Source organism: Malaya genurostris, chromosome 1 (assembly GCF_030247185.1).
Source record: "Malaya genurostris strain Urasoe2022 chromosome 1, Malgen_1.1, whole genome shotgun sequence".
NCBI classification, from domain to species: Eukaryota; Metazoa; Arthropoda; class Insecta; order Diptera; family Culicidae; genus Malaya; species Malaya genurostris.
Genome location: NC_080570.1, coordinates 164114064 through 164139376, shown reverse-complemented (window position 1 = coordinate 164139376; position 25313 = coordinate 164114064). Strand labels below are relative to the sequence as shown.

General features: G+C 40.0%; 1 protein-coding gene across 3 annotated transcripts; it reads left to right on the top strand.

Annotated features, from left to right (window-relative positions):
• Positions 1-587: 587 nt before the first annotated feature.
• LOC131426638 (ras-related protein Rab-40C) lies at positions 588-12845 on the top strand. Of its 3 annotated transcripts, XR_009229136.1 has the most exons (5): positions 588-1036; positions 1362-1460; positions 1539-1733; positions 2761-3657; positions 11440-12845. XR_009229136.1 is itself a non-coding variant. In XM_058589498.1 (4 exons), the coding sequence occupies exons 3-4, from the start codon at positions 1610-1612 to the stop codon at positions 3459-3461; spliced, it is 825 nt and encodes a 274-aa protein (XP_058445481.1). In that variant the 5' UTR covers positions 588-1036; positions 1362-1460; positions 1539-1609; the 3' UTR covers positions 3462-12845. The 3 variants fall into 3 exon arrangements, 2 of the variants coding, with proteins under 2 accessions (XP_058445481.1, XP_058445482.1); XM_058589498.1 differs by having other exon boundaries at positions 2761-12845; XM_058589499.1 differs by lacking the exon at positions 588-1036 and adding an exon at positions 1091-1225 and having other exon boundaries at positions 2761-12845.
• The last annotated feature ends 12468 nt before the right edge of the window (positions 12846-25313 follow it).

Here is a 25313-nt window from a genome sequence, read left to right as displayed (position 1 = left end):
AAGTAAGAAAGAACAAATTTAACTTTTCTGTCTGAGCTATCTTTTAGTATTTGATTCCAGTGACGATATAAAAGTCTATCAATCAACGGACAAATCACAAATTAATATGAAAATCTGTAAAATCCATTTATATTATAATTTGAAACCAATTTGAACTGATATTCAATTTCTTTCAATGACTGAGTGAAAACATATATTGGAGAAGCCAAATGAATGAAAAACTAACAGAAAAGATGATTTTTCAGATACGCTCAGAGACAGTATTTTATTTAAGGAAGTAATGGCTTCATGAAACTTTACTGTCAAACTGAGAGTTGTATGAACCGACTTGACGTTGCATATTGGGCGTTGAAATTCCATGTCAAGTTATAAAGTCATCAATTTCAAACTAGATAAATATATGGAATCGCATTTACCATCCTACAACCACAATCTATTGGAAAAACATCTTTTATCATCATTTTGTTGTAAGAATTTCATTTTATTACTGAATACAGATTAATACAGATTTTTTATACAAAGAATACAGATTTTCTATGAAAATATCTGGTATCCCTGCTGTCAAGAGAGTCTCTTGGAAGGTGTGAAGCGAAGAACGCAATACGAGAACGAACGGATCTTGCAGCAGGAGGAAAAAACATTCAACAATCAATCTTCGAAAGTTTTGAGCCATAGTGACGGAAACAAAAGTTCAATCAAAGTTGTTTTATGTATTCTATCTCTGAACGTGTGTTTTAACTTATCACAAATCATACAAACAGTTTTTTTTATTACAAAAACTAATAGTTCGAAGTTGTCAGTCGAGTGGTAAAAGTGAAAGCAATCATTTTGTGGTGTCTGCAGGTGCCCCTGCGAAGCCAGAAAATTTTGTCTAGTGACTGACAGCGGAAGGATATTTGCCGAAATTTCGGCGGCTTCTCTAGCTTGTTAGGATCTGAAACTATTTCGCAAACTATCGTCTCGTCGAACACTGATCTATTCACCACACGCACATAGTAAGGAAGAACAGGAAAACGGGTTTTTGGTTTCGCTACAGGTATATGACAAGAGCCGCCTTCCAACCCTTAACCACCCACCCACACGCCGTCCCACACGGTAAACTGCTTCGGTCCGATCAATTCGCCTTTGTGTGTTTGTTATTTTATTTGATCATTATATTTTGTCGTTCGGCAGTACTCATCGAAAAGCCGACATTCTTCGGTCGCAGTCTTTGCAGCGAGCAAACGTAACTCTTCTTGTGACCTTGCATTTTAATTTATTCACAAAGTTAAATTTTTGCTTAGAGCGTACCTTTTCTTCCTTTTCCTCTGTCATTCATTTTTTGTTTCGTGTTGATTACTGATGATTACTGTTTTTTGCAGTAAAATTCGAAGGCGGAATTGTGCTTCGGAGCGTTCTGGACAGTGAATAAGGGACCCGTTTCTATGGCTACGGGAGGCCGACTGGAGGCCTTATCAAAGGTACGTAACAGCGGGTGCAAATGATGCAACTGTCACGTTCGTTCATTTGATTATCGCTATCGTTTCGTTTCCTGGTAGCTTCTGTGCAACAGAACGGCAAGCAAGTGAACGCGGAACACGGTAGGACACCAGAACTGTCAATTGGTGCGATGGCAAAAGAATACGACTATCTGCTGAAGGTGCTGCTCGTTGGCGACAGTGACGTTGGGAAGCATGAGATTCTTTCCGGACTGGACGATGGCTCGTCGGAGAGCCCATTCTGCAGTGGAAGTAGTGAGTATCGGTTCGGTAAAACTGGAACCACTTATGATTATTGGGAAAGAATTTTTTACAATCAATACAGTATACTCGGGTTACTAATGTCGTTTTCGTTTTTAAATTGCACTACACCGGTGTAGCGAAAGCTGCACCTAAACCGTTCGTTTTTACCAATTGCACTACACCAGTGCTACACTGTTTCTGCACCGATACCACTGGTGTAGCACTCATCAAAAGTTTGGTGTAGCTCTGTGCAATGGAATCGTTAATTGTAGTCAATGGTTACTGTTTATGTTTTCGTCATTTTTGTTCGTTCCCAGTAAATCCGAGCATCGGACGCATCGTGCAAGAAAGCTTTTGACTGCGTTTCAAGCTTACATAGTGTATCGATAGAACAAAAGAGTGAAGAAATACCAAAGCAGAGAGCGGATGTCTTATACACAGAGGATGGGATATATCAGGGTTGGATTTTCAACTCCGAACATAGGGCCAGAGTTTTTCTGGCCCTAAGAGGCGAATGACCTTAAGGTTAAAGCCTCTATGATCGAAACAAAAGAATGTTTAACACTATTTCACACCCTATCGGGAAGACGTCGGCTTGAAAATGCCTTGTTTGATATTCCTTCGCTCTGTTTCTCTAGCGATACATAATGTAAAAATAAAGCTTTCTTAGGACGACGCGGTTGATGCAAATGGTGCAGAATTGTCCGATGACGGGCCGATGGAAGCGCTACGATCGGCCTCATATCGTGCTCAATCGGTCCGATAATCGGGCCGATGATCGGACCGATACGGGTCGACAAATTTCATAGGGTTTATTCATGCCTCAGTGTAGCACTGCACCGGTGTAGTGCAAATTAAAAACGAAAACGCCATAAGATTACCTTTCATTTGCATATCTGAGGAATGTCAAATAATTTGGCAGAGACTACTGTGATGCAATATAAAATGCGTCACAATTTTGAATTAAATTTTTATGCTTGAAAATCATGGTAAGGTTCTTGTTTAATAACTTTTGTTTTGATTTCTTCTTCGATTGCAGCCGCTTATAAAACCACTACAATTTTACTAGACGGAAAGCGAGTGAAGTTGCAAGTCTGGGACACATCTGGTCAAGGTCGATTCTGTACCATTATCCGGTCCTATTCGCGGGGAGCTCAGGGTATCGTTCTGGTGTACGACATAACCAACAAATGGAGCTTCGATGGATTGAGTCGTTGGTTGAAGGAGGTCGAAGAACACGCTCCGGGCGTCCCGAAAGTGCTGGTTGGAAATAGATTGCATTTGGCCTTTAAACGACAAGTAGCAGCCAAACAAGCGGAATTGTACGCCTCCCGTAACAAGATGGCGTGTTTTGAGATTTCCCCGCTCTGCGATTTCAACATACGAGAATCGTTTTCCGAACTAGCTCGAATGGCTCTCCATCGGAATGGTATGGAGCGGATCTGGCGCTCGAACAAGGTTCTGTCACTTCAGGAGCTTTGCTGTCGAACAATCGTTCGCCGGACCAGCGTGTATGCCATCGATACACTTCCGTTGCCCCCGTCGGTAAAGTCCTACCTGAAATCGTACGCTCTGACGTCGTCCCAGTGTCTCAGCACGGTTCTGCATCACAACACGGCACCGGCGTCCAACGCAAAGAACCTCAAATGTAAAACACCCGCCGGTCACCTGAAGCTGCACCGGAGTAGCGCCATCAGCAGTGTGGGTGGCAGCATGCGAAATAGCTGCGTAATATCATGATTAGGGTCGATCGTTGCGTCGTTCAGGCGGATTTTTATTCCACGCCGGCGACGGTCCCGTAATAGCAACAACAACAACAACAACAGCAGTAACAGCAGCAGACGAAGCAGTCGAAGCACCGCTGCCATTATCGGGACTGCTGCCGGTGTCGGAGGAGGAGTAGGAGGAGGTGCAACCTTCCTTAGTGGCCGTGGTGGTAAGAGTGGTTGCTGTTTTTAAGTTTTTTTTTCTTTGAATGTTATTTTTTGGGTTTCTCTTGTTTCATGATCTGTATGGAAAGTGTTATGACATTGATATCGTGCTAGGAATATTTCTCGATTTTTGTTTATTATTATTATTTTTTTATTTGGAGTTCGATTATAGTCAGGAATATTTTGAGGGTGCCAATTGGGTTCCAACCGCAATTGATAGAATTCGTTTTCATCAAGTAATTCGCTTTTGAAATATCATATTTTTCTCTTTGAATAGTTTATCTTGTATCAACTGAGTACAATTATTTCAGTGGAAGTTATTTTTCGGATGATTTTCGAGTTAATCTTATCACCGTCAGAATGTAACAAAAGTTCGATCTGTTTATTCAAAATCTCGATTTCCTTATGTAACCTGCAAAACATGGTTTTCTATTAAAAATGCATTAGCGTTGACGCCAAGCTCCATGGAACGATCCCTCAGTAAGTTCCGGGGGCTGGTTTCTGGTTGCCGAATCAAAGACTCAAATGCATCATACTACTCACTTTTGCAGATTCTAAAATCCATCGTCTGTATTTGAAGCCGAAGCTAAAAATTCCTTGCCAGATCATAAGTTTCTCGGTGATTTTATTCTAGACTTTTATTAGGCAACAATTTTGCAATCTTGTGTTTCAATGATGCAAATCAATGCATAATCGAAGGTAGGAGTGGAAAAAAATGCAGCGAAAACCTGTTTCAAATACGGGTACTCAAGGTTTCAAGTTTGGCCTGTCGTTGCTTCATTGAAGAATTATACAGCCGCTTTTTTCAAAATTCAACCAACTACCACTAACATGATTTTCAGGCGGATCCTAAAGCATACGCATAGATTAGTGGCCTGTAATCGTTAAAAAGGCTAATTTTCCTGCTTTGGAATCATTTGAGTGCTCTCCCGAATGTTCAGTACTTTCTTCGAAACAGGAAAGGCGGATGAGTAATATCAGAGACATAACCGAGTGATGTGAATTCGTGCAAAGGGTCGTTCTTCGATGTTTAACGATGTAGAGGGCCTTTTTCTAAAATGCAAATGAGCAGTTGGACTTACCATATTACTGGTCCGAAACTAAGCCGAGATCCAGGCCTAGGACTAAAATCTGGAACCTGGACAAGATACCATATTACCAAAGGGATCTGATTTCTGAACCTGCATTTTAGACCCTGAATTCAGAAAGGGATTCTGAACCTGAATTTTGGATCTGAATCTGTACTAGGATTCTAGACCTGGATTCTGGAATTGAGCCAGAATTCTATAAACCAGCATACTGGACCTCTGTACTAAATCTGAATTCTCGTTTCTAGACCAGGATTCTGGATCTTTCAACTAAAGTTCTTCTGACTGCTTGTCCAACTGTTCAGGAGTTCCGCAGGGCAGCACACTGGGTCCATTACTCTTCTCACTATTCATCAACTGTTTTTCGCAGATGATGTCAAAATTTATCACGTCGTTCGTAACCAAGCTGATTGCCGAGAACTGCAGAACCTCCTGTACATCTTCAACGACTGGTGCGAACGTAATATGATGGTCTTGTGTGTCGCCAAATGTTCTGGAATCAGCTTTCGAGGGACCAGGACTGCAGTTCCATTTGATTATAATATTGCTGGGACCCCGCTTCAACGTGTCGACCACGTCAAGGACCTTGGTAACGTGTTGGATGAAAGGCTTACATACGTTCGGCACTTCTTAACTACGATCGACAAAGCGAATCGTCAACTTGGATTCATGTTCAAGATATCGAGTGAGTTCCGTGATCCGCTTTGTTTCAAGGCCTTGTATTGTTCCTTGGTTCGCTCGTTGCTTGAATTTGCTTCTGTTGTCTGGAGTCCCTATCAGGATGTGTGGATATGTACTGCGATACCTGCCATGGAGTGATCCACGCAACCTGCCACTGTACGCCGACCGCTGTCGTTTACTGGGTCTCGGTACCCTAACTGATAGAAGGAATGCATCAAATGCTACCTTCAACCTATATGCTCCTGCCCGCTCACTTCGACCGAGGACTCTACTGTTTGAGACTCCGCAGTTCACAAAACAACGCTACAAATAGCTCTCTAGCTGATTCAATTCGCTACTTCAACGAGGTCTCCGAGCACTTCGACTTCAATCGACTTCTAACAGCTTCCGTCGGCGTCTACTATCAGTCCGTCCGTAATTTATTACTTGACCACTATATATTTATTCTTGTTTGTTCGTTTTTAGAATTAGACAGTTCCATTAAGGCCATGTTGGTCAGATGGACGGAATTTAACAAAATAAATAAATAAATAAATTCTAGATTCTGAACCTGTACTTGAATTCTAGACCTTAAATCTAGATTCTAAATTCTGGGCCTGAATTCTGAATGGGATTCTGTGCCAGAATCTTGATTCTGGATCTGGATTCTAGACTAGGATTTTGGACCTCTAAACTAAACTCTGGTCTAGACTTGAGTCAGGATTCTGGTTTCAGATCCTAAATTCTGAACTTAAACATGAACAATGAACCTAGACCCGAATTCTAGACCTGGATCTGAACTCGGAGCCTGAATTCTGAACGGGATTTTGGACCTCGTTTCTAGACCAGGATCATGAATTTGAATTCCCTGTACTTGAATTCTAGACCCGGATTCTAAATTCTGGGCCTGAATTCTGAATGGCATTTCTCATTTGGATTCTAGACCAGGGTTTTGGACCTCTAAACTAAACCTGAATTTGGAGTTCCAGATCTGGTTTCTAGACCTGGACTTAAAGTCTAGACTTGAGTCAGGATTCTGGTTTCAGATCCTGAATTCTGCATTCAAACATAAATAATGGACCTAGACCCGACCTCTAGGCCTGGATCCTGAATCTGAATTCTGGGCCTGAATTCTAGACCGGATTCGGACTCTCAAATGTACACCAGAATCATGATTCTAAACCTGAAATCTGGATCTGAATCTGTACTAGGGTTCTAGACCTGGATTCTGGAATTGAGCCAGAATTCTGGATTTGGATCTGAATTCTGAACGGGATTCAGGACCTAAACTCTAGGCCAGGATTCTGGACCTCTGTACTAAAACTGAATTCTGGATTGCACACTGTACTTGAGCTCTATACCGGGATTCTGGACCTAAATTGGAGACCTGGTTTCAGAACCTGAATTCTGCGCCTAAACATAAACAATGAGTCTAGACTCGAATTCTAGACCGGGACTCTGAACCTGGATCTGAATTCAGAGCCGGGATTATGGACCTCGTTTCTCGACCAGGATTCTGGATCTTTCAACTAAATTTGAATTCTAGATTCAGAACTTGTACATGAATTCTAGACCCTAAATCTAGATTCTAAATTCTGGGCCTGAATTCTGAATGGGATTCTGGGCCAGAATCTTAATTCTGGATCTGGATTCTAGACTAGGATTTTGGACCTCTAAACTAAACTCTGGTCTAGACTTGAGTCAGGATTCTGGTTTCAGATCCTAAATTTGGTTTCAGATCCTAAACCTAAACATGAACAATGAACCAAGACACGAATTTCAGATCTGGATTCTGAGCCTGGATCTGAACTCAGAGCCTGAATTCTGAACGGGATTTTTGGACCTCGTTTCTATACCAGCATCATGAATTTGAATTCGAGATTTCGGACCTGTACTTGAATTCTAGACCCGGATTCAAATTCTGATTGGGATTCTGGACCAGGACCTTGATTCTGGATCTGAGTTCTGGATCTGGATTCTAGACTAGGATTTTAGACCCCTAAACTAAACCTGGACTTGAGTTCTGGTCGAGACTTGAGACAGGATTCTGGTTTCAAATCCCGAATTCTGCATTCAAACATAAATAATGGACCTAGACCCGACTTCTAGGCCTGGATCCTGAATCTGAATTCAGGAATGTATGCCAGAATCATGGTTCTAGATCTGGATCTGAAGACCCTGAATACAGAAATGGATTCTGAACCTGAATTTTGGATCTGAATCTGTACTAGGGTTCTAGACCTGGATTCTGGAATTGAGTCAGGATTCTGGACCTGAATTCTGGACTTGGATCTGAATTCTGAACGGGATTCAGGACCTAAACTCTAGGCCAGGATTCTGGACCTCTGTACTAAAACTGAATTCTGGATTGGACAATGTACTTGAGCTCTATACAGGGATTCTGGACCTAAATTGGAGACCTGGGATGGAATCATTTAAGGTGATTATCACCAAGTGATTATCACTTTTGAAAATTTGGAATCATGTCTATCAAATGTTGGCATTACGTAAGGTGATAGTCACCACGATTTAATCACCTTCATGGCAAAATGGAGGTGATAGTAATTTAGTTATTACTTTTAGTAGTGATTTGATTTTTTGAAAAGTGGCTTTATAAATTATTGTATGTTAGGTAAATTTTAAGCCACTGATATAAACATAACCTACCAAAATTGGTCGGAGTGAATGATTTTTTAATAAAATTCGCACTGATTCTGTGTGTAAAAATTAAATACCAAAATGAAAAGTAACTTAGTTTGTATTGTTTAAAGAATTCATAGAATGAACGGTAGTATTTATCAATTAAATCAATTCATTTATGTTGTAATTATTACTTGAAGGAATATCATTGGGGTATTCGTAGAGTCAAAGATAAATTGCTTTCTGGAAAAGTGAAATGTAGACAAAGTTTATAACAACATAAAAAATCTATGCTAACATTTTCAGTAGAATTAGATGGCCGTGACTTAGTGGGCGACATATCAGTCTCGTTCAACTGAACGAGTAAAAAAGATTAAACTGCGTTCTTAATTTTCTTCTTGTGAGTTGAACTAAATAAGGCAATATTTTTGGACAATTAGTTGCTGCTAATCATAGTGGATATTCGTAGTACCGGTGGGTAAAATTTCCAAAATGGAACTAGCATTTGAAAGCTCTGTGAAATGCCATAATCGTAAAGTGAATGAAAACTATACAAGAAATTATTTAACGGATCTTTCTCATTCGAGAGGAATGCCATCCGTTGTGAAACATCAAGAAAATCTACCAATTCGTGTCATTTCAAAGCTAGCAAATTTATCCCAAATAACCGACTGTGACATTGATTTCCATTGAAAAATAAAAATCGGCACTAAATAAAACCAACAAGTGAATTTTTTTATTTGTTTATGCGCAGTTTGTGGCACAATTTTTTTAGAGTTTTCTGGAACTTCGCGTTCTTCAGATTGTAACGAGAGAGATTATCCTTGGCTGGGATGCGTTGTTAGTGTGCTCTGACGTTGATGTGGCGTTTTTGGGTAGTTTTCAGGTCATACTTTCAGCAGCGTAGAGAAGAGTGTGATAGAGCTGTAGACGAGAAAGAAATAGGGAGAGAACTAAAGTTGAGCATTGATAGTTTTCAAGAAGTTGTAGATGAAAGTCATATAAGGAAGATTCCGAGTTGCCAAGACGTCGCGGATTGGTACGAATTGGTGGTATACCTCGGGCCCGACGGGAACCTATGAGTTGGGACCTGGCATCACAATACTCGACACACCTCCAAACAACATGCTCGATGTCATGATAACCCTCACCGCAAACACCTTCTAGTGCGCCCACCTTGGCTAACGAGTCCGCCCTCTCATTGCCCCGTATGGAACAATGTGAGGGGACCCAAGCCAAGGTAATCTGGCATGATTTTGCAGATAAAGCACTCAATTGTTCCCGTATTTTCCCCAGGAAATACGGTGAGTGCTTTCCAGGCTTCGCTGAACGAAGAGCCTCAATGGAACTGAGACTGTCCGATACAATGAAGTAGTGATCTGTGGGCAGAGTGTCAATGATCTCCAGGGTACACTGAATTGCAGCTAGTTTTGCGACGTAAACTGAAGCTGGATCACTGAGTTTATAGGAAGCGGTGAAATTTACATTGAATATACCGAAGCCAGTGGACCCGTCGAGATATGATCGGTCAGTGTAAAACATTTTATTACAGTCGACTTCTTTAAATTTATTATTAAAAATTTTTGGGATCTCTTGAGGGCGTACAGGATCCGGGATTCCACGAATTTCTTCTTTCATGGATGTGTCGAAAAACACAGTAGAATTAGAAGTATCCACAAAATGAACACGATTGGGAACAAACGAAGAAGGATTTATATTCTGAGCCATGTAGTCAAAATACAAGGACATAAAACGGGTCTGTGAATTAAGCTCGACAAGCTTTTCAAAGTTTTTTATCATCATCGGATTCAAGATGTCGCATCGGATTAGCAGTCGATATGAGAGATCCCGGAATCTGTTTTCAGCGCCAGCACTTCAAGACTCAGCGTTAAAGACCATGCTGATGCAACTTCTCCGATAGAACTTTAATGGAAATTGAATCGAATGCCCCCTTGTTGTCGAAGAAAACTGATGCCATTTGTTCTTCACGAGCAAATGCCATTTGAATTTCTGTTGAGAGCAACGCTAGACAATCGTTCGTTCCTTTGCCCCTGCGGAAACCAAATTGTGTATCTGAAAGTAAGCCATTAGTCTCGACCCAATTGTCTAGACGGAAGAGAATCATTTTTAATGAAAAGGATTGAAAACTATATGAATAAAAATTTAGATTTTGAAATATTATATGGGTATACGCCACATTCATATTTTACTCCTGAAAAATTGACGTTTCTTGACAGGTGATAAATGGAGTGAAGTTGGCTCAATCACCGGTGATGGTGATAGTAAAAGTGATCACCTTCGGTGATTCCAAACATTCTGGTGATCACCTCTTTATCACCAGGAGGTGATAGTCACTTATCACCTTACATGTTTCCACCCCTGGTTTCAGAACCTGAATTCTGCGCCTAAACATGAACAATGAGTCTAGACTCGAATTCTAGACCTGGACTCTGAACCTGGATTTGAACTCAGACTCGGGATTTTGCACCTCAGTTTCTTTTGGAGCCCATAGAAGAAACGACTTCCACTGATGATGCGTTTTCGTATTTCACGACTCACATTTTTGTCAGTCGTTAATAAGGATCCGAGGTAAGCAAACTCCTTCACTACCTCGCAGATACCTCCGAATGTCATTTCGCCGATTTCTGCAATTGCCTTAGTATTATAAATGGAATTGATTTAAAATGAACACAAATGAATGATAATACGTTAACGTCCGTTTTGTTGACCTACAATTGTACTTCTTGAATAAAGATTGATTCATGAACCTCAGAACGGAGTTCTCAAGGAAACTTGTTGACAATTAGCCACTAGAAGAAACCCAGTTTTGGGTTGACCGGACAAACTTGGCGGTTACAGGTTTGTATGCAAGAGACCGCCTCTTCCGACGAAACGGCTTTCGACGAAACGGCTTTCGGTAAAATGTCCCGCTTACCTGTGATGATGCCTTTCTCATGAGATTTGTATTCTCAGCAATAATACTGTATTATTCTTGAAAAAACTGCTCATTGATTAAATTGATTTCAAAATAGTTTCAAGCCAAAATAAGTTGATTTTTTTTACAGTTTCAATTTTAAACACACTTCTCCCTGTATTATTGGATCGGCTTTATTATTGGATCCAGTTTAGTACTGACGAGAGAGTTGTGGTCGATCATTCAATTCTAGCTAGCATTGCTTATTTTGTTGTGCTTCACTGGTCACCTTTAAATAAACAAATAAATCATATTTGCAACTCGACAGTTTTGTTAGACAGGTGGCATAACACGCTGAAAGAGAATTCTCTCCGGAACGAGCAAATTTCACTTAAACTATGAACACGAATTCTATCGAAGTCCAATTTGGTGCAACCTCAAAACTACTTGATACAGATTTGTTCCGTTTATTTTTTCCCTACTAGGTTGTGCAAAACTCGTTGGCGTCCAACAACGAGGGTTAATTAAGGGTAAAAGAATTAAAATAATCGCCTGTTCAACGTGGCACTTCGAAGCATTTCGTTTTGTAAGAAAAAAAAGGATAAAAAAAACCTTTAAAAAACTCATTGGAAATATCGAACACAAAAATAAAGTAACTTATTCTGATTATATATCGATAAATATACCAAATACTAATTTTATACATTTATTATAAATTATGCCACAATCGTGAAGCACATAAAGATTGAAAACGAACAAAAAAAAAACGTTTACATTTCGTTAACAGTACTAATATCATGAAAATAATTTAAGTTAATTTAAGGTATGATAGGATTTCCGTTAGAAAACAAAACCGTTGAAAGCAAAACGACACAACCGCGTAATGTTATGCTTTTCGGACGGTTTCGTGGGGAAAACGTTATTCCTAAATTGTAGTAGTGAAACTATTGAACAACCTTCGGGTAAGTTTGGGATCTACTGATTTCCACCGATCACTGTTCGAAAAGTTAAACATTTCACCGAAACAACAACAAAAAAATACTATCAAAAACACGTCCAACTAAACCTCAAGTAGTTTTTTCAAACCATCTAATCTCTACACTTTATTGTGCAAGAATGAAAAAATTGAAACGTTTAGATCGCAGCCAAGGCTTGCTGCTTATCCACTCATCCAGTGTTGCCATACTAGAGAGACGAAGTTGATTATAGAGAGAGAAAAAAAATCAACTGCAAACTGATTTCTGTTGCGTTAGGAGTTAATGGTTCGCAATCTCAAAATAAACGAAAAAAAATAAGTCTGGAAGATGAAACCTGTCCCAAGGAATGAAATTCAACAATTTATATACAAAGAAACATTTAGAAAATGTGCAAGCACTTACATCATAGTCGACTTCATAGCCTACTACTACTATCTATCATCATATTCACATGCGTGCGTTCGGAACATATTTTTTTTATCAATATGTGCGCTATTCACTCACAGTGCATCAATTGAGAATGAAATGAGTTATTCCAGTTTCAGGAAAACACAGAACAAAACGCAGAGTTGTGCAACAATCTTATTCGATAGTTGGTATATATATTCTTCATTCCCCCCATCCCGCCCCCCTATCCGGTACTGATGTAATGTTAAATTTAAGCCACGAATTCACACATACACTGAAACACGTATATTCATTCAAACGAAGGCAAAACTCACATACTTAATCCCATTTTGCATAACGCTATAACTAAACAATAACAGTTTTTGTTTTGTTCAAATTGTTGGAACAAACGAACCCAACCCGTATATATTTTGTAATATATACGCATTGAACTGAGTACAGTTTACTTTGTACATATATACTATGTAAAATGACAGAAAATATTGAACAAAGCAAGTATTCTCAAAGCGTGCGCTGTTTCAATTTTTTTTCATATCCGAAATTTTCCCAACTGGCAATGGCCGTATTTATAAGGAAAACACCTGCACCTTCAAAAGGACCTTCTGCCCAAGAAGGTGATAAACTGTTTTGGTAAGATCTGGCATCGTGCCGTTACTCGAGTTCGGCGAGGGAGTGGTACGAAGCCAACGTTGTTGTTTTTGTGTCAAAGTAGATAAATCCGGAAGCACTCAGGTAAGCTAGGATCACCAGCAGCTGACATTCATGGATCTACTGTTTCTAGTACGTCTCAATGGTTCGGTGCACGTTCGACTTCGACTGAGACCCTTAGCGAAAACCTCTCCAAATTTGTTATTCAAATCGGGTTCGGGAGTTTTCTCAAGAGAATTCGATCAGAAGATCATAATAGAATTCTACCAAAACTCTAGGGGAGATCGGAGCTGATGGGCCGAGTTTTGCTATCAGAATTTCTTCAAACAATTTAAAAAAAATCGAACAATTTTTTTCCCATGGATTGCTAGAAAATACTCTTGAAAATGATATAGAATTCACCCCGAAGCTACGCGCGACCGAGAAGTTGTCAGATAAGACTTCGTTCGGTTTTTTCTCGAATTCACGTTTTTTCGATTCGTATTCCAAAACTATAGCCCGTATCAAAATGAACCAAGCGGCATTTTATTCGATAGAACTCTCTCTTTCGTCGGACGTATAACCGAAAATATTCATTGCTATTTAAAAAAGTTATAACCAATTCAAAGTGCAACAAATGGGTAGAAAATCGAAAAAGTGCCGCCATTTTGTTTTTTCTCGGTGGAAATTTTTAATTCTATTTCTAGTTTCGACCATAGCCAATTCGATACAGAAAATGAAACTGTTTTACTTTCCGATGATTGGTTTCCAAGAAATGATGACACCCACCAATAAATAGAATTAATTTCAGCAGCTGATTTTAAAGACGCCATAATGAAAAAATCGAGAAAAATATAAAATTTCCATGAAGCCCAATATATGTGCTTTTATTTGTAAAAAGGATAATTTTTAAACATTGTTTAAACAGTAATTAAAAACAATTGGAATTCAAAAACACGTTTAGAAATGTCAAATGTGGAGAACAAATTTTCGACTGCAGAAATTTCATGTATTTGTCAAGATAAAAAAATCAAACTTTAATCACCGGGCGGCAGCCCTTACCCGTATCTAATTTTGCTCAAAATTTGCATAGAGACTTTTTTGAGGTGCTTAAACTTTTGAGCACTACCGCTTTCCGAAATTAGAGATTACCGAAAAAAATGGGCACCCTGGTGTACACGCTTCATGTTAATTTTCTTTCACCTCTAGCACCGGATCACACCAAAGTGCTAGAGCGGTACTCTCAAATTCTCGGAGATGGACGCAAATATTTCTACCATAGTGTACACGCCGGTTTGCACTTTGGTGCACAGTTCGCATAAAAGTAACGTGAGGCAAGCATATTCAGCAAAATAGAATTTATCGTTGGATTCCTTCTGTAAATTAATAAAAATCACAGAAGTGTTCATTCACCAGTGCACACTTGGGTGTATTAAGGCGAGAACATGTGAGAGCGATTCATGTTAGGATAATGTGGCTCTCTCGCAACAGCTTGTTTAAAGCGCGCACTCAAAGATGCTTGCTTCTGTGGCTCAGTCGATTAACAGACGTACTTGCGATCCAATGATTCTTGCTTCAAGTCGCGGCGGTTGCTATCAGTATTCTTTTTTTTTATTTCAATGAATTTCATTTCATGAAGTCTTAGACACAATGTTAAATGTTCTTCGACGTAAATTTGCGTGAAATGCGACGCTCCTCCATTTATGTGCATCTAATAAGATGTAAAATCACAGGGTTTTTTTTAAAAGTGTGTGTTCAACACTGAGTGTAGTGCGCCATCCTTTTTGTGTGGTGTTCGTCGGCTGCATCCTCAGTGTATAAAACGTACATGCTGGTTTATCACTCTAGTGAAGTGTCATCACTTGACTAAACCCAGCATTGCTCACATACAAATAGACGGCGCTCGATGTCCCTCGGTTTCAACTCGTACGGCATCCAGTTTCCTTCTTTCTGAATCATGCCCAGGGCCTTGAGACGTTTTAAAATGGCTTGCTGACTCACTCCCAACGATTCGGTAAGCTCTTCTCGGATTTGGCACGAATCTTCATCAAGCAATGCTTCTAGTTGTTCATCTGTGAAGGTTTTTTCTCTTCCACCATTGTAACAGAAAAGTAAAACTTCCCGCAAATGGCGAGAATTGGGCACATAAACAGACATTTTCGAGCGTGAATAATACGAAAACAAGAACAACTGTCACTGAAACGGCGATGACAATTCGTTAGGCACTGTACACACTCACTTTAAAGGCATTATGATCTATGCATTTTGACCAGCCTCAGCCGGTACAGCCACCTATCGGAAAACAGCGGAAGCAAAGTTGTACACCTGATAGAAATACTTAAAAAGTGGTCTAGACAAATTTTGTTGTTCGACAAGATGAGACTACATGCCATATAACGAGTGCAACAATAGACTATTTATCTTTAGTGATGGGCAATACGGCTCATTTCAATGAGCGGCTCTGAGGCGAACGCTCTTTCGTAAGACTCTTTTTCAATAAACGTCAATATGGAGAAGCAGTTCGAGAGAGTGAGTGTGAGAGCCACGGTATACATGATACATCAGATGCATGAGCGGTATTTGAGCGATCTAAAGTTGTGTTTCACATTCCATTTGGAAAAAAAATTATGTTTCTTCTCCTATTACAACAGAATTTTTCCGAAATTCACTGGAGAATAAATGTTCCTATGTATTTTTAACAGCTTCATTAGAAAACATCATCGTTTACACAATAACGCAAGCTACATGTCGAACCGTTGTTAGAAGGCCACGGTTGTCAAATTTGGGCGGCAGCACGGATGAACCACGGTTCGCAGCTTGGCTATCTTTTCATGTTGAGAGCCAAGGCTCTTCTTGAGAGCCGCGGTTCAATTGTGAAGAGCCGTGGTTCGTTCGCTCATTGCTACGAGTCGGTTTAAATGAACGGGCCGTGAGCGCTCGCCCATCACTATTTGTCTTAGAGGTAAGTTATTTCGTTTATTTTGCGCGTTCTCAGCTTAAAAAGTCGGTGGTGCCTTGAATTCTTATTTATTACAGAAAATTGGGAAACGAAATTGGGTTTCTTCGAAAAGTAGATTAAATGAACAATTTAACGGCCGGCGAACGACCAAAATTAGGTTAAAGTCGGGTATAAATAAATGATATAAAAAAAAAAACAATTTAACGGGAAAGAGATAGTTTGCATGCTAACGTTCAGTCTGGTGTATTTTTCGTAAAATTGTAGATCCGCATTTTTTTTTTGAATATATTTTTCCTTGAGCCCATTTTAAAAAAAACAGAGTCAACGTAAACTATGCAACATCTCCATATTCTTCGTGGTTTATGAACGATCTCTTATCGCCGATTAGCGAATACAAAATGTTACCATTTTTGTGAATCGAAATTCTCGGTTGATTTTTCATTAGGGCGTATAAGCAACTGACAGTTTCTCTTTAATCACTCTCTTTCGATTATTGTGATGTGATTAAAAAGATTTTCTTTGATTTCAATACTCTGTTTGAAAGTTTCGGGTATCATTTTATGCAAAGAGATTAGTGATAAAACGTGGAAACTGCTTGATAATTAAGTAAGAGAAGAGAAAGTAAATAAAGAGAAACTGTCACTTGTTTATACGCCCTAATGAAAAATCAATCGAGAATTATTGAAGCAGTTTTTTACGCAGCCGCTGAAAGGTCGGTTGAAAATTAGGGAAACCGGAGAAGAAAAAACAACAAACTTACTGGACAAACACCTTGCATAATAACCTGTTTATAAAAAAAAACTCGTCCAACCTGCCCTTTTAGTCAATCAGCCCCGGCCTTTCCAACTTCTATTTTATACTCGTTGGACAGTAGAAAATTTTGTAAAAAATACAGGGTGATTTTTTAAGAGCTTGAGAACTTTTTTAAACAATAAAACGCATAAAATTTGCAAAATCTCATCGGTTCTTTATTTTAAACGTTAGATTGGTACATGACATTTACTTTTTGAAGATAATTTCATTTAAATGTTGACCGCGGCTGCGTCTTAGGTGGTCCATTCGGAAAGTCCAATTTTGGGCAACTTTTTCGAGCATTTCGGCCGGAATAGCCCGAATTTCTTCGGAAATGTTGTCTTCCAAAGCTGGAATAGTTACTGGCTTATTTCTGTAGACTTTAGACTTGACGTAGCCCCACAAAAAATAGTCTAAAGGCGTCAAATCGCATGATCTTGGTGGCCAACTTACCGGTCCATTTCTTGAGATGAATTGTTCTCCGAAGTTTTCCCTCAAAATGGCCATAGAATCGCGAGCTGTGTGGCATGTAGCGCCATCTTGTTGAAACCACATGTCAACCAAGTTCAGTTCTTCCATTTTTGGCAACAAAAAGTTTGTTAGCATCGAACGATAGCGATCGCCATTCACTGTAACGTTGCGTCCAACAGCATCTTTGAAAAAATACGGTCCAATGATTCCACCAGCGTACAAACCACACCAAACAGTGCATTTTTCGGGATGCATGGGCAGTTCTTGAACGGCTTCTGGTTGCTCTTCACTCCAAATGCGGCAATTTTGCTTATTTACGTAGCCATTCAACCAGAAATGAGCCTCATCGCTGAACAAAATTTGTCGATAAAAAAGCGGATTTTCTGCCAACTTGTCTAGGGCCCATTCACTGATTTGCAAGCGTTGCTCGTTAGTAAGTCTATTCATGATGAAATGTCAGAGCATACTGAGCAAATAATAATGCATGAAAATCATAACCTCAAAAAATCTGAGCAAATACTAATGCATGAAAATCCTAACCTCAAAAAAATCAAAAAAAGGTTAACTCTTGATATATTTCGTTTATTCTAGCCTGCGCAGATGATTGAGCAGAAAGTAATGCAAGTGCATCATTCCGGTTGGTTCAGGTCCAGTATCAAGAACTCAGTTCAGTATTGAATCAATTGTGGGACGTTCGCAGAGCCAGTTTTCCCTCTGAAGAAGATCGATTGCGTCATCCTGCTGCTGGTCGTTTGCATTGGAGCAAAATATAACGAAAAGTGGATAGCGAAGGAGAACATTATGCAAAATCAGCCTTTCTAATGGCCAGAGCTGCTAAATGTCACTTTGCACGACGAAGATTGGAAAGTTTATGTCACTGGACTGCTGCCAATCAGACTCTACCATTCATCATATATTGAGTGTCTGAGAGCCAATCTGTCATAACTTAAATTCTCTTGATATTACACTCACCAGGACGCTCATTGATTGCCGATGCGATTGATATTATCTTCATTTTTCCTGTCGCTGCTTGATTACGATGTGACTAAATATTAATCAACTAAACATTGACTTAAATTAATTTACACCAATAAACTCCGAAGTCCGAAGACTTTTTTCAAAGAACAATTAACTTTATCGATTTATGTTTATGTTAGTACTCTCATGGATTTGTTTACTTCAACAGGGAATAGGAGAATGAGAGAGAAAACAAAAAAGTCGTCTGTCTCTAACTGAATATACACTTCTACTTGGTCATAGCACTATCGAGTATCTTATTTGACAGACACTTTGACCGACGACACGACCTGCCACTCGTCTATTAAAACTGTATCGCAAATTTAACTACCCCTCAGTAACTAATAATGTCAAAATTAAATCGCTTGAAAAAATATTGAAACTGGCAACAAGAGCCAAAAATTGTTTATTTCGAATAACAGAACCATAGTTACCAATGTTGTTCTGTTGAAAAAAAAAATAATCCTAGCCGAAAAAATGACTATCAGTTCTAGGTAAGGCATTCATAAAATATGCATTACGAGAGCTTTCTAGAATAGTTGTTTATTTTCAGGTTACCCGTTCGAAAGCCGAACAACAAGTATAATACAAAAATTGTGCTGCAAACTTATTGAAACTTTTGAAAAATTTAAACTGATATTATCCCAGAATACCTGTCCAGCTACTTGGTTTATGTAAATGAAAACATTTTATCTCATTTATTCAATAATACGTTTATAATAAACAAATGAAGTGTCCGTACTCGACTCGTCTCCACATTTTATTTCATACATACATAAATAATTGCTTTAAAATTTTCAATGCATTAGTTTTAAATATAAAATGAAAATTGGAGCTATGTATTTTCTTGTAATGCATAGACCACATTTTGCTCACAAATGTAGCATCGATGTTTTTACTTTGGATGTCTACGAGCGATCGCTGTTTTGTCATTTTGATAATTTCTTTCACTGAAATATGCAAATCCAAAAAGTAATAATCGACATCAAAATTCTGTAAGCTGCAATTTTATTTTTACTCTCATTTGTTTCGCGTTATTTCTTTGTGTGGTAGAAAATATTTGTCGCCGATAATTCAATCTTTAGTATAAATGTACCGCTACAATTCTGGCAGCGAAACTCTAAAAGTTATGTCTGTGACATTACTCACTCGCCTTTTTTCGAGAAGGAACCCATTTCTTATAGGGGAAGGTGTTCGGTTGCCGGCACCCCACCGTAACTTTGACCAGAAAGCAGATAGCGTCAATCCGACAAATGTCATGTGTGTGTAATAGCAGCACGTTATTTTTGTGCCGAATTGCGAAGCAAACATTCACTTGTTCTTTTTGCTGCGTTCAAAATAACTTTTAATTACGTGAATATCAACACAAAAGTTTTTTCTGGGTTTTTTTTAGAGTATCATGAATTGAAGAGCATCAATCGGAAAGGTGTGTGGATTGAGTATTTATGAGGTGAAATAGATCTATTTCGTGATTTAATACCAGATGCTATCAAAATTTTCGCAACCAAAGATTTTTTATCATTTTCAAAATGTCTACCAATTTCGGTTACCGCCACCCCATTTTTTTTTCGGCAAATCGTGAAAAATTGTCAGTGATATTCAGGCTGCTGTCGAGGTAAACATCTAGCTGCTCATACAGCAGATGCTCCGGCTAAGAAAAAACGTTGAAGACCGGCCAAATTAATACCAAAGGCGTCACCATCCAAATATTCGACCAAGAGAGCCAAGGCAAAGTCACAATCCAAAAAAAAAAATCAAAAAATGTTTTTTCCTTGAAGAGCTGCAGTCTTTACTTATATTTTTCCATTTTTAGCGGATTTTCTTGGGGTGCCGGTAACCGAACACCTTTTTTAAAATGGCCAAAATTTATCGCTTTACGCTTTTTTTCAATCAATTGAATCAACTTAGTTTCTTAATCAGTTGTTAGCCAGGGACTTTAGCTTTCCATTGATGTATAGATGTCCGCATAATGTGCACTAAGTTAGAAGTTATGAGCTAAAAAGAAAAGGGTGCCGGTAACCGAACACTCTCCCTTACTTTGATTCAGATTCATTTTGATTTTTCTTTCTATCCAAGTAGGCAACGTAGAAGTGTGGGTTCACGTCACCAGCAAAAGTGACGAAGTTTTTACTGTTTAAGTTGGCAACGCCATTAGTTGGAAGCATGAATGACTGCACTTTGAAGGTAAACAGTGGTGTTTTTGAATTTAGCGTTTGGTTTACTAGCATCTATAACCTATGGATAACCGTAATTTGCTACAGTAAAACACCTTTTCAACTTACGGTAATTCCAGATCGTTCCTCATTATCATGTAAAAGAAGTAGAATTTACTACCTGTACTACCAGCCTGACGTCACCAGAAGACGCTTGTTGCGTTTCGTTTCAAGTTGATTGCGCGGCTGGACAGGCGGATCACGGTTCTGAATTGGCACATCGTACCGTATGTATTTGCAACACTACATTCACCCGGTAAGCTCCTTGAATTCACATCCTGGCGTGTCCGCATTTGTAAACATCGCACGCCAGGCTGCCAGTGTTACTACCTTCGGACACGCCAATATTCGACCCACTGGATTGCGCCCGAAAGATACCGCCCCCTTCCGACATAATAGGGTTCACGAGCGGAAGTTATCAAGGATGTACACTTTCCCCTGTTTGAGGAAAGACGTGAGCTCGGAACGAAGGATAGTAAATACCCGTTCCTGTTGGTCATAACCCAAAACAGTCGTATTCACACACTCTCACGAACCGTGCGTGAAGTGAGGACACGATTGCATACAATCAGGCGAATGACCCGTTTCATGTTTCACTGTATCGGCACAGGTGTACACCGGCAACTGACCTTTCCTTGAAAACGAACTGTTTTGGTTTATCACCTTGTATCAATCAACATTCGAACAACAACAGCTTGGAAATCCTTCAACTCGAGCAATTTATGCCTATACGAGAGCAAAAAAAATAACGTCGAAATGGATAGTAGGCCATGATAAAAATATTCACACCCCAAACACCCAGCCTCCTACTTGTTCCGTAGTCAAGGCCATCAATCCGTTAGAGGGTGAAATACCTGAAATAGCAGACCAAAAAAAAATCGCACGAAACAGGAAGTTGGCCTTGAAGTGTTTTTCGTATTCTTTATTTCGATGTTACGGTGCCTGTGCTACTTGTTGCAAAGATAGCGGGAAATACTTTCACTTCCTGCTTCGTCCACCTCGTATCGAATGTCGGAGGGGATGTTTTCCTGGAGGCGCATGGTCAGCTCCATTTTAATTACTTCAATTAGAATGTGTGCGCTGGTATGGTTTTCGGTTCGTCGATCGTCCGAGGGGGGACGTTGTTTCTTTTTTTCATCAGCTTCTGTGTCGGAGCGGACCTTTTTTTTCTGGTGGCTCGATTTGAAGGAGATTAGGAGGAGATTACTCTCTTCGGTAGTCCTTGTCGCCTGGTAGAACAAGTGCCTAATGAGTAGCCACTCGACGACGTCAGCGTTTCGGTCGGTGCAGAGTCGTAATTAGCCATGCAAATTTTATGCATGACACAATTTCTTCTGGCAGATACCACGGTAAAGAAAAACAAAAGCTGTACAGTAGGAAATCACCGGAGTAGCGGACAAATGACCACCAGTCAAAGACGATATCTCTTCGAGAACTTCATTCCTAGTATCAAACTACACTTAATGAGTCCTAATTGGTGACGTTTTATGGTTAGTTAGTATTGCTTTTTTTCCCGTTCACTTCCATCGCAATAGCCTTGGAAGAAACCGGATAAGATGAACGGCGATGAAAAAAAAAGCCCATAAAACTCTTGCACTGCATAGCCTACTGCTGTTCATGGGGAAAAAATAACCACTAATTACTTGACCGATTGGACAAGAAAGCATCTTCGGTGAAGAGGAGGCTTGCTGCGAGTCGTGTCATTAACTGATGAGTGAAAAGAAAAACTGAAGATGGAAGATCGCCGCTGTTTCGGTAGCAAAGTTATTTTGGAAGATTTTTTTTTTTTTTTTTCAATAGTATAATATATATTTTCAGGCACACTGCTTAAGCTCTAAGATGCCAAGGGTATTTCCTAATCTTAATTAACGACTAACTTAAAACTAGAATAGTATCATTAGATTATGTCGTCTAGAATTTTTGAAAAAAGCTTTTAGCTGGTATTCGGCAGGTGTCGGTGAATTGAATATTGCATGAATTCCAAATGGTGCTATATATGGCCGCTTCCTTTCGGTTCGTGTGGGTCCGCGGGAAACACCCCCAGGCTACGAAGGCCCGGCGGGTGGCCCGCATGCTGGTCATCGTCTGGAGCGTAGGACCGTAGGCGGTGATGGTGATGTTACGAAGAGATGAGAAAATAAAAAAAGTAAATATTGTGAAAACCGAGGTAAATAGGGGGTATGGAAACAAAATGTTTGAAAACTACACAGATCTAATTAGTTGCCATCGAGATGGTGAAGAGACATGGAAGGGGGGAACGAAAAGTTAGTGACAAAAAAAGATCTTGTTAGTTCCAATGAAGATGGTGGACAGGGACGGTGATCGAGAGAATCGAGCGGATGTTAGTGTCGAACCTGTAGGTGGAGATTATACTTTCTGAGCGAGGTATAACAGATTACACTTGGATATTAATGTGTTTGAGGTACTGGTATATAAGAAGCATATAAGAGATATCCCGACTAGCCAACACATCTCGGACCGGAACTTCAGGTGGTCTACCTCGGGCCCTTAGGGAGTCCTTTAATAAAGACCTGGCGTCACGATACTCCGTACACGTCCATACGACATGCTCGATGTCCTGATAACCGTCACCACAAGCGCAGAGACCGCTCTCCACGATTCCAATACGCCGGAGATGTGCGTTGAAGGTGTAATGGTTTGACATGAGCCGAGACATCACACGAATGAAGTCACGACTCACGTTCATCCCCCTGAACCAAGGTTTCGTCGATACCCTAGGGATAATGGAATGCAGCCATCGTCCCAGTTCGCCATTGCTCCATGAAGTTTGCCAACTTTCGAGAGTTTTCTGACGAGAGATACTGAAAAATTCATTGAAGCAGATTGGTCTTTCATAAATATCACCTTCTAATGCGCCCACCTTAGCCAATGAGTCTGCCTTTTCATTGCCTGGAATGGAACAATGCGAAGGGACCCAGACTAACGATATTAAATAAGACCGTTCAGATAAAGTTCTCAAATGTTCCCGTATTTTCCCCAGGAAATATGGGGGATACTTTCCTGGCTTCATTGCCCGGAGAGCTTCTGTTGAGCTTAGACTGTCCGTGACTATGAAGTAATGGTCTTTGGGCAAGGTTTCAATGATCTCAAGGGTGTACTGAATAGCAGCTAATTCTGCGACGTAGACTGAAGCCGGATCACTGAGTTTGTACGAAGCGGTGATGTTCTGATTGAAGATTCCGAAGCCTGTGGACCTGTTGATGTTTGATCCGTCAGTGTAAAACATCTTTTCACAGTTGACTGTTCTAAATTTATTATAAAAAATATTTGGGGCCACTTGAGGGCGCACGTGATCCGGAATTCCACGAATTTCTTCTCTCATGGATGTGTCGAAAAACACAGTAGAATTAGTAGTATCCAAGAAATGAGCACGGTTGGAAACAAACGAAGAAGGATTAATATTCTGAGCCATGTAATCAAAATACAAGGACATAAAACGGGTCTGAGAATTGAGTTCGACAAGCCTTTCGAAGTTTTCAATCACCATCGGATTCAAGATATCGCATCGGATAAGCAATCGGTATGAGAGATCCCAGAATCGATTTTTCAACGGTAAGACGCCCGCGAGCACTTCGAGACTCATCATATGAGTCGATTGCATGCAACCTAGGGCAATACGCAAACAACGATACTGAATTCTTTCCAGTTTAATGAAATGGGTGTTCGCGGCGGATCGGAAGCAGAAGCATCCATATTCCATTACGGACAATATCGTTGTTTGGTAAAGCCTGATCAAGTCTCCTGGGTGGGCACCCCACCAAGTTCCGGTTATTGTGCGAAGAAAATTGATTCTCTGCTGGCATTTTTGTTTCAGATACCTAATGTGACATCCCCAGGTGCCTTTGGAGTCGAACCAGACCCCGAGATATTTGAATGTGAAGACCTGAGCTATGGTTCCACCCCCTAGTTGAAGCTGTAATTGTGCTGGTTCTCGCTTTCTTGAAAATACGACCAGCTCAGTTTTCTCCGTAGAGAACTCGATACCCATTTGAAGAGCCCATGTCAACAAGTTGTCGAGGGTATCTTGTAATGGTCCTTGGAGATCGGCCGCTTTGGGTCCTATAATGGACACAACGCTGTCGTCGGCAAGTTGTCTTAGCGTGCAAGATGTGTTGATACATTCATCAATGTTGTTTACGTAAAAGTTGTATAAAAGGGGGCTTAAGCATGAGCCCTGAGGAAGACCCATGTAACTGAATCGTATTGTCGACAAATCACCATGTGCAAAATACATGTGTTTCTCGGACAATAGATTATGTAAAAAGGTGTTCAAAACCGGCGAAAGACCATGCTGGTGCAGCTTCTTAGATAGGATATTTATAGAAACTGAATCAAAAGCCCCCTTGATATCTAGAAATACTGATGCCATTTGTTCTTTACGAGCAAATGCCATTTGAATTTCGGTTGAGAGCAACGCAAGACAATCGTTCGTTCCTTTGCCCCTGCGGAAGCCGAATTGTGTATCTGAAAGTAAGCCATTAGTCTCGACCCAATTGTCTAGACGAAACAGAATCATTTTTTCGAACAATTTCCGGATACAGGAAAGCATAGCAATCGGCCGATACGAATTGTGATCGGAGGCTGGTTTCCCTGGTTTTTGAATGGCAATAACTCTTACTTGTCTCCAGTCATGTGGGACAATATTATCCTCAAGAAGCCTATTGAATAAATTCAATAAGCGCCTTTTGGCAGAGTCAGGCAAATTTTTCAACAAGTTGAATTTGATTTTGTCTAACCCCGGAGATTTATTGTTACACGATAAAAGCGCAAGTGAGAACTCGACCATCGAAAAAGGTGTTTCGTTTCTGTTTGATGAAGCGACGCGCATGATTGCCTGTTCCGGAACAGAGTCAGGACATACTTTTTTAGCGAAA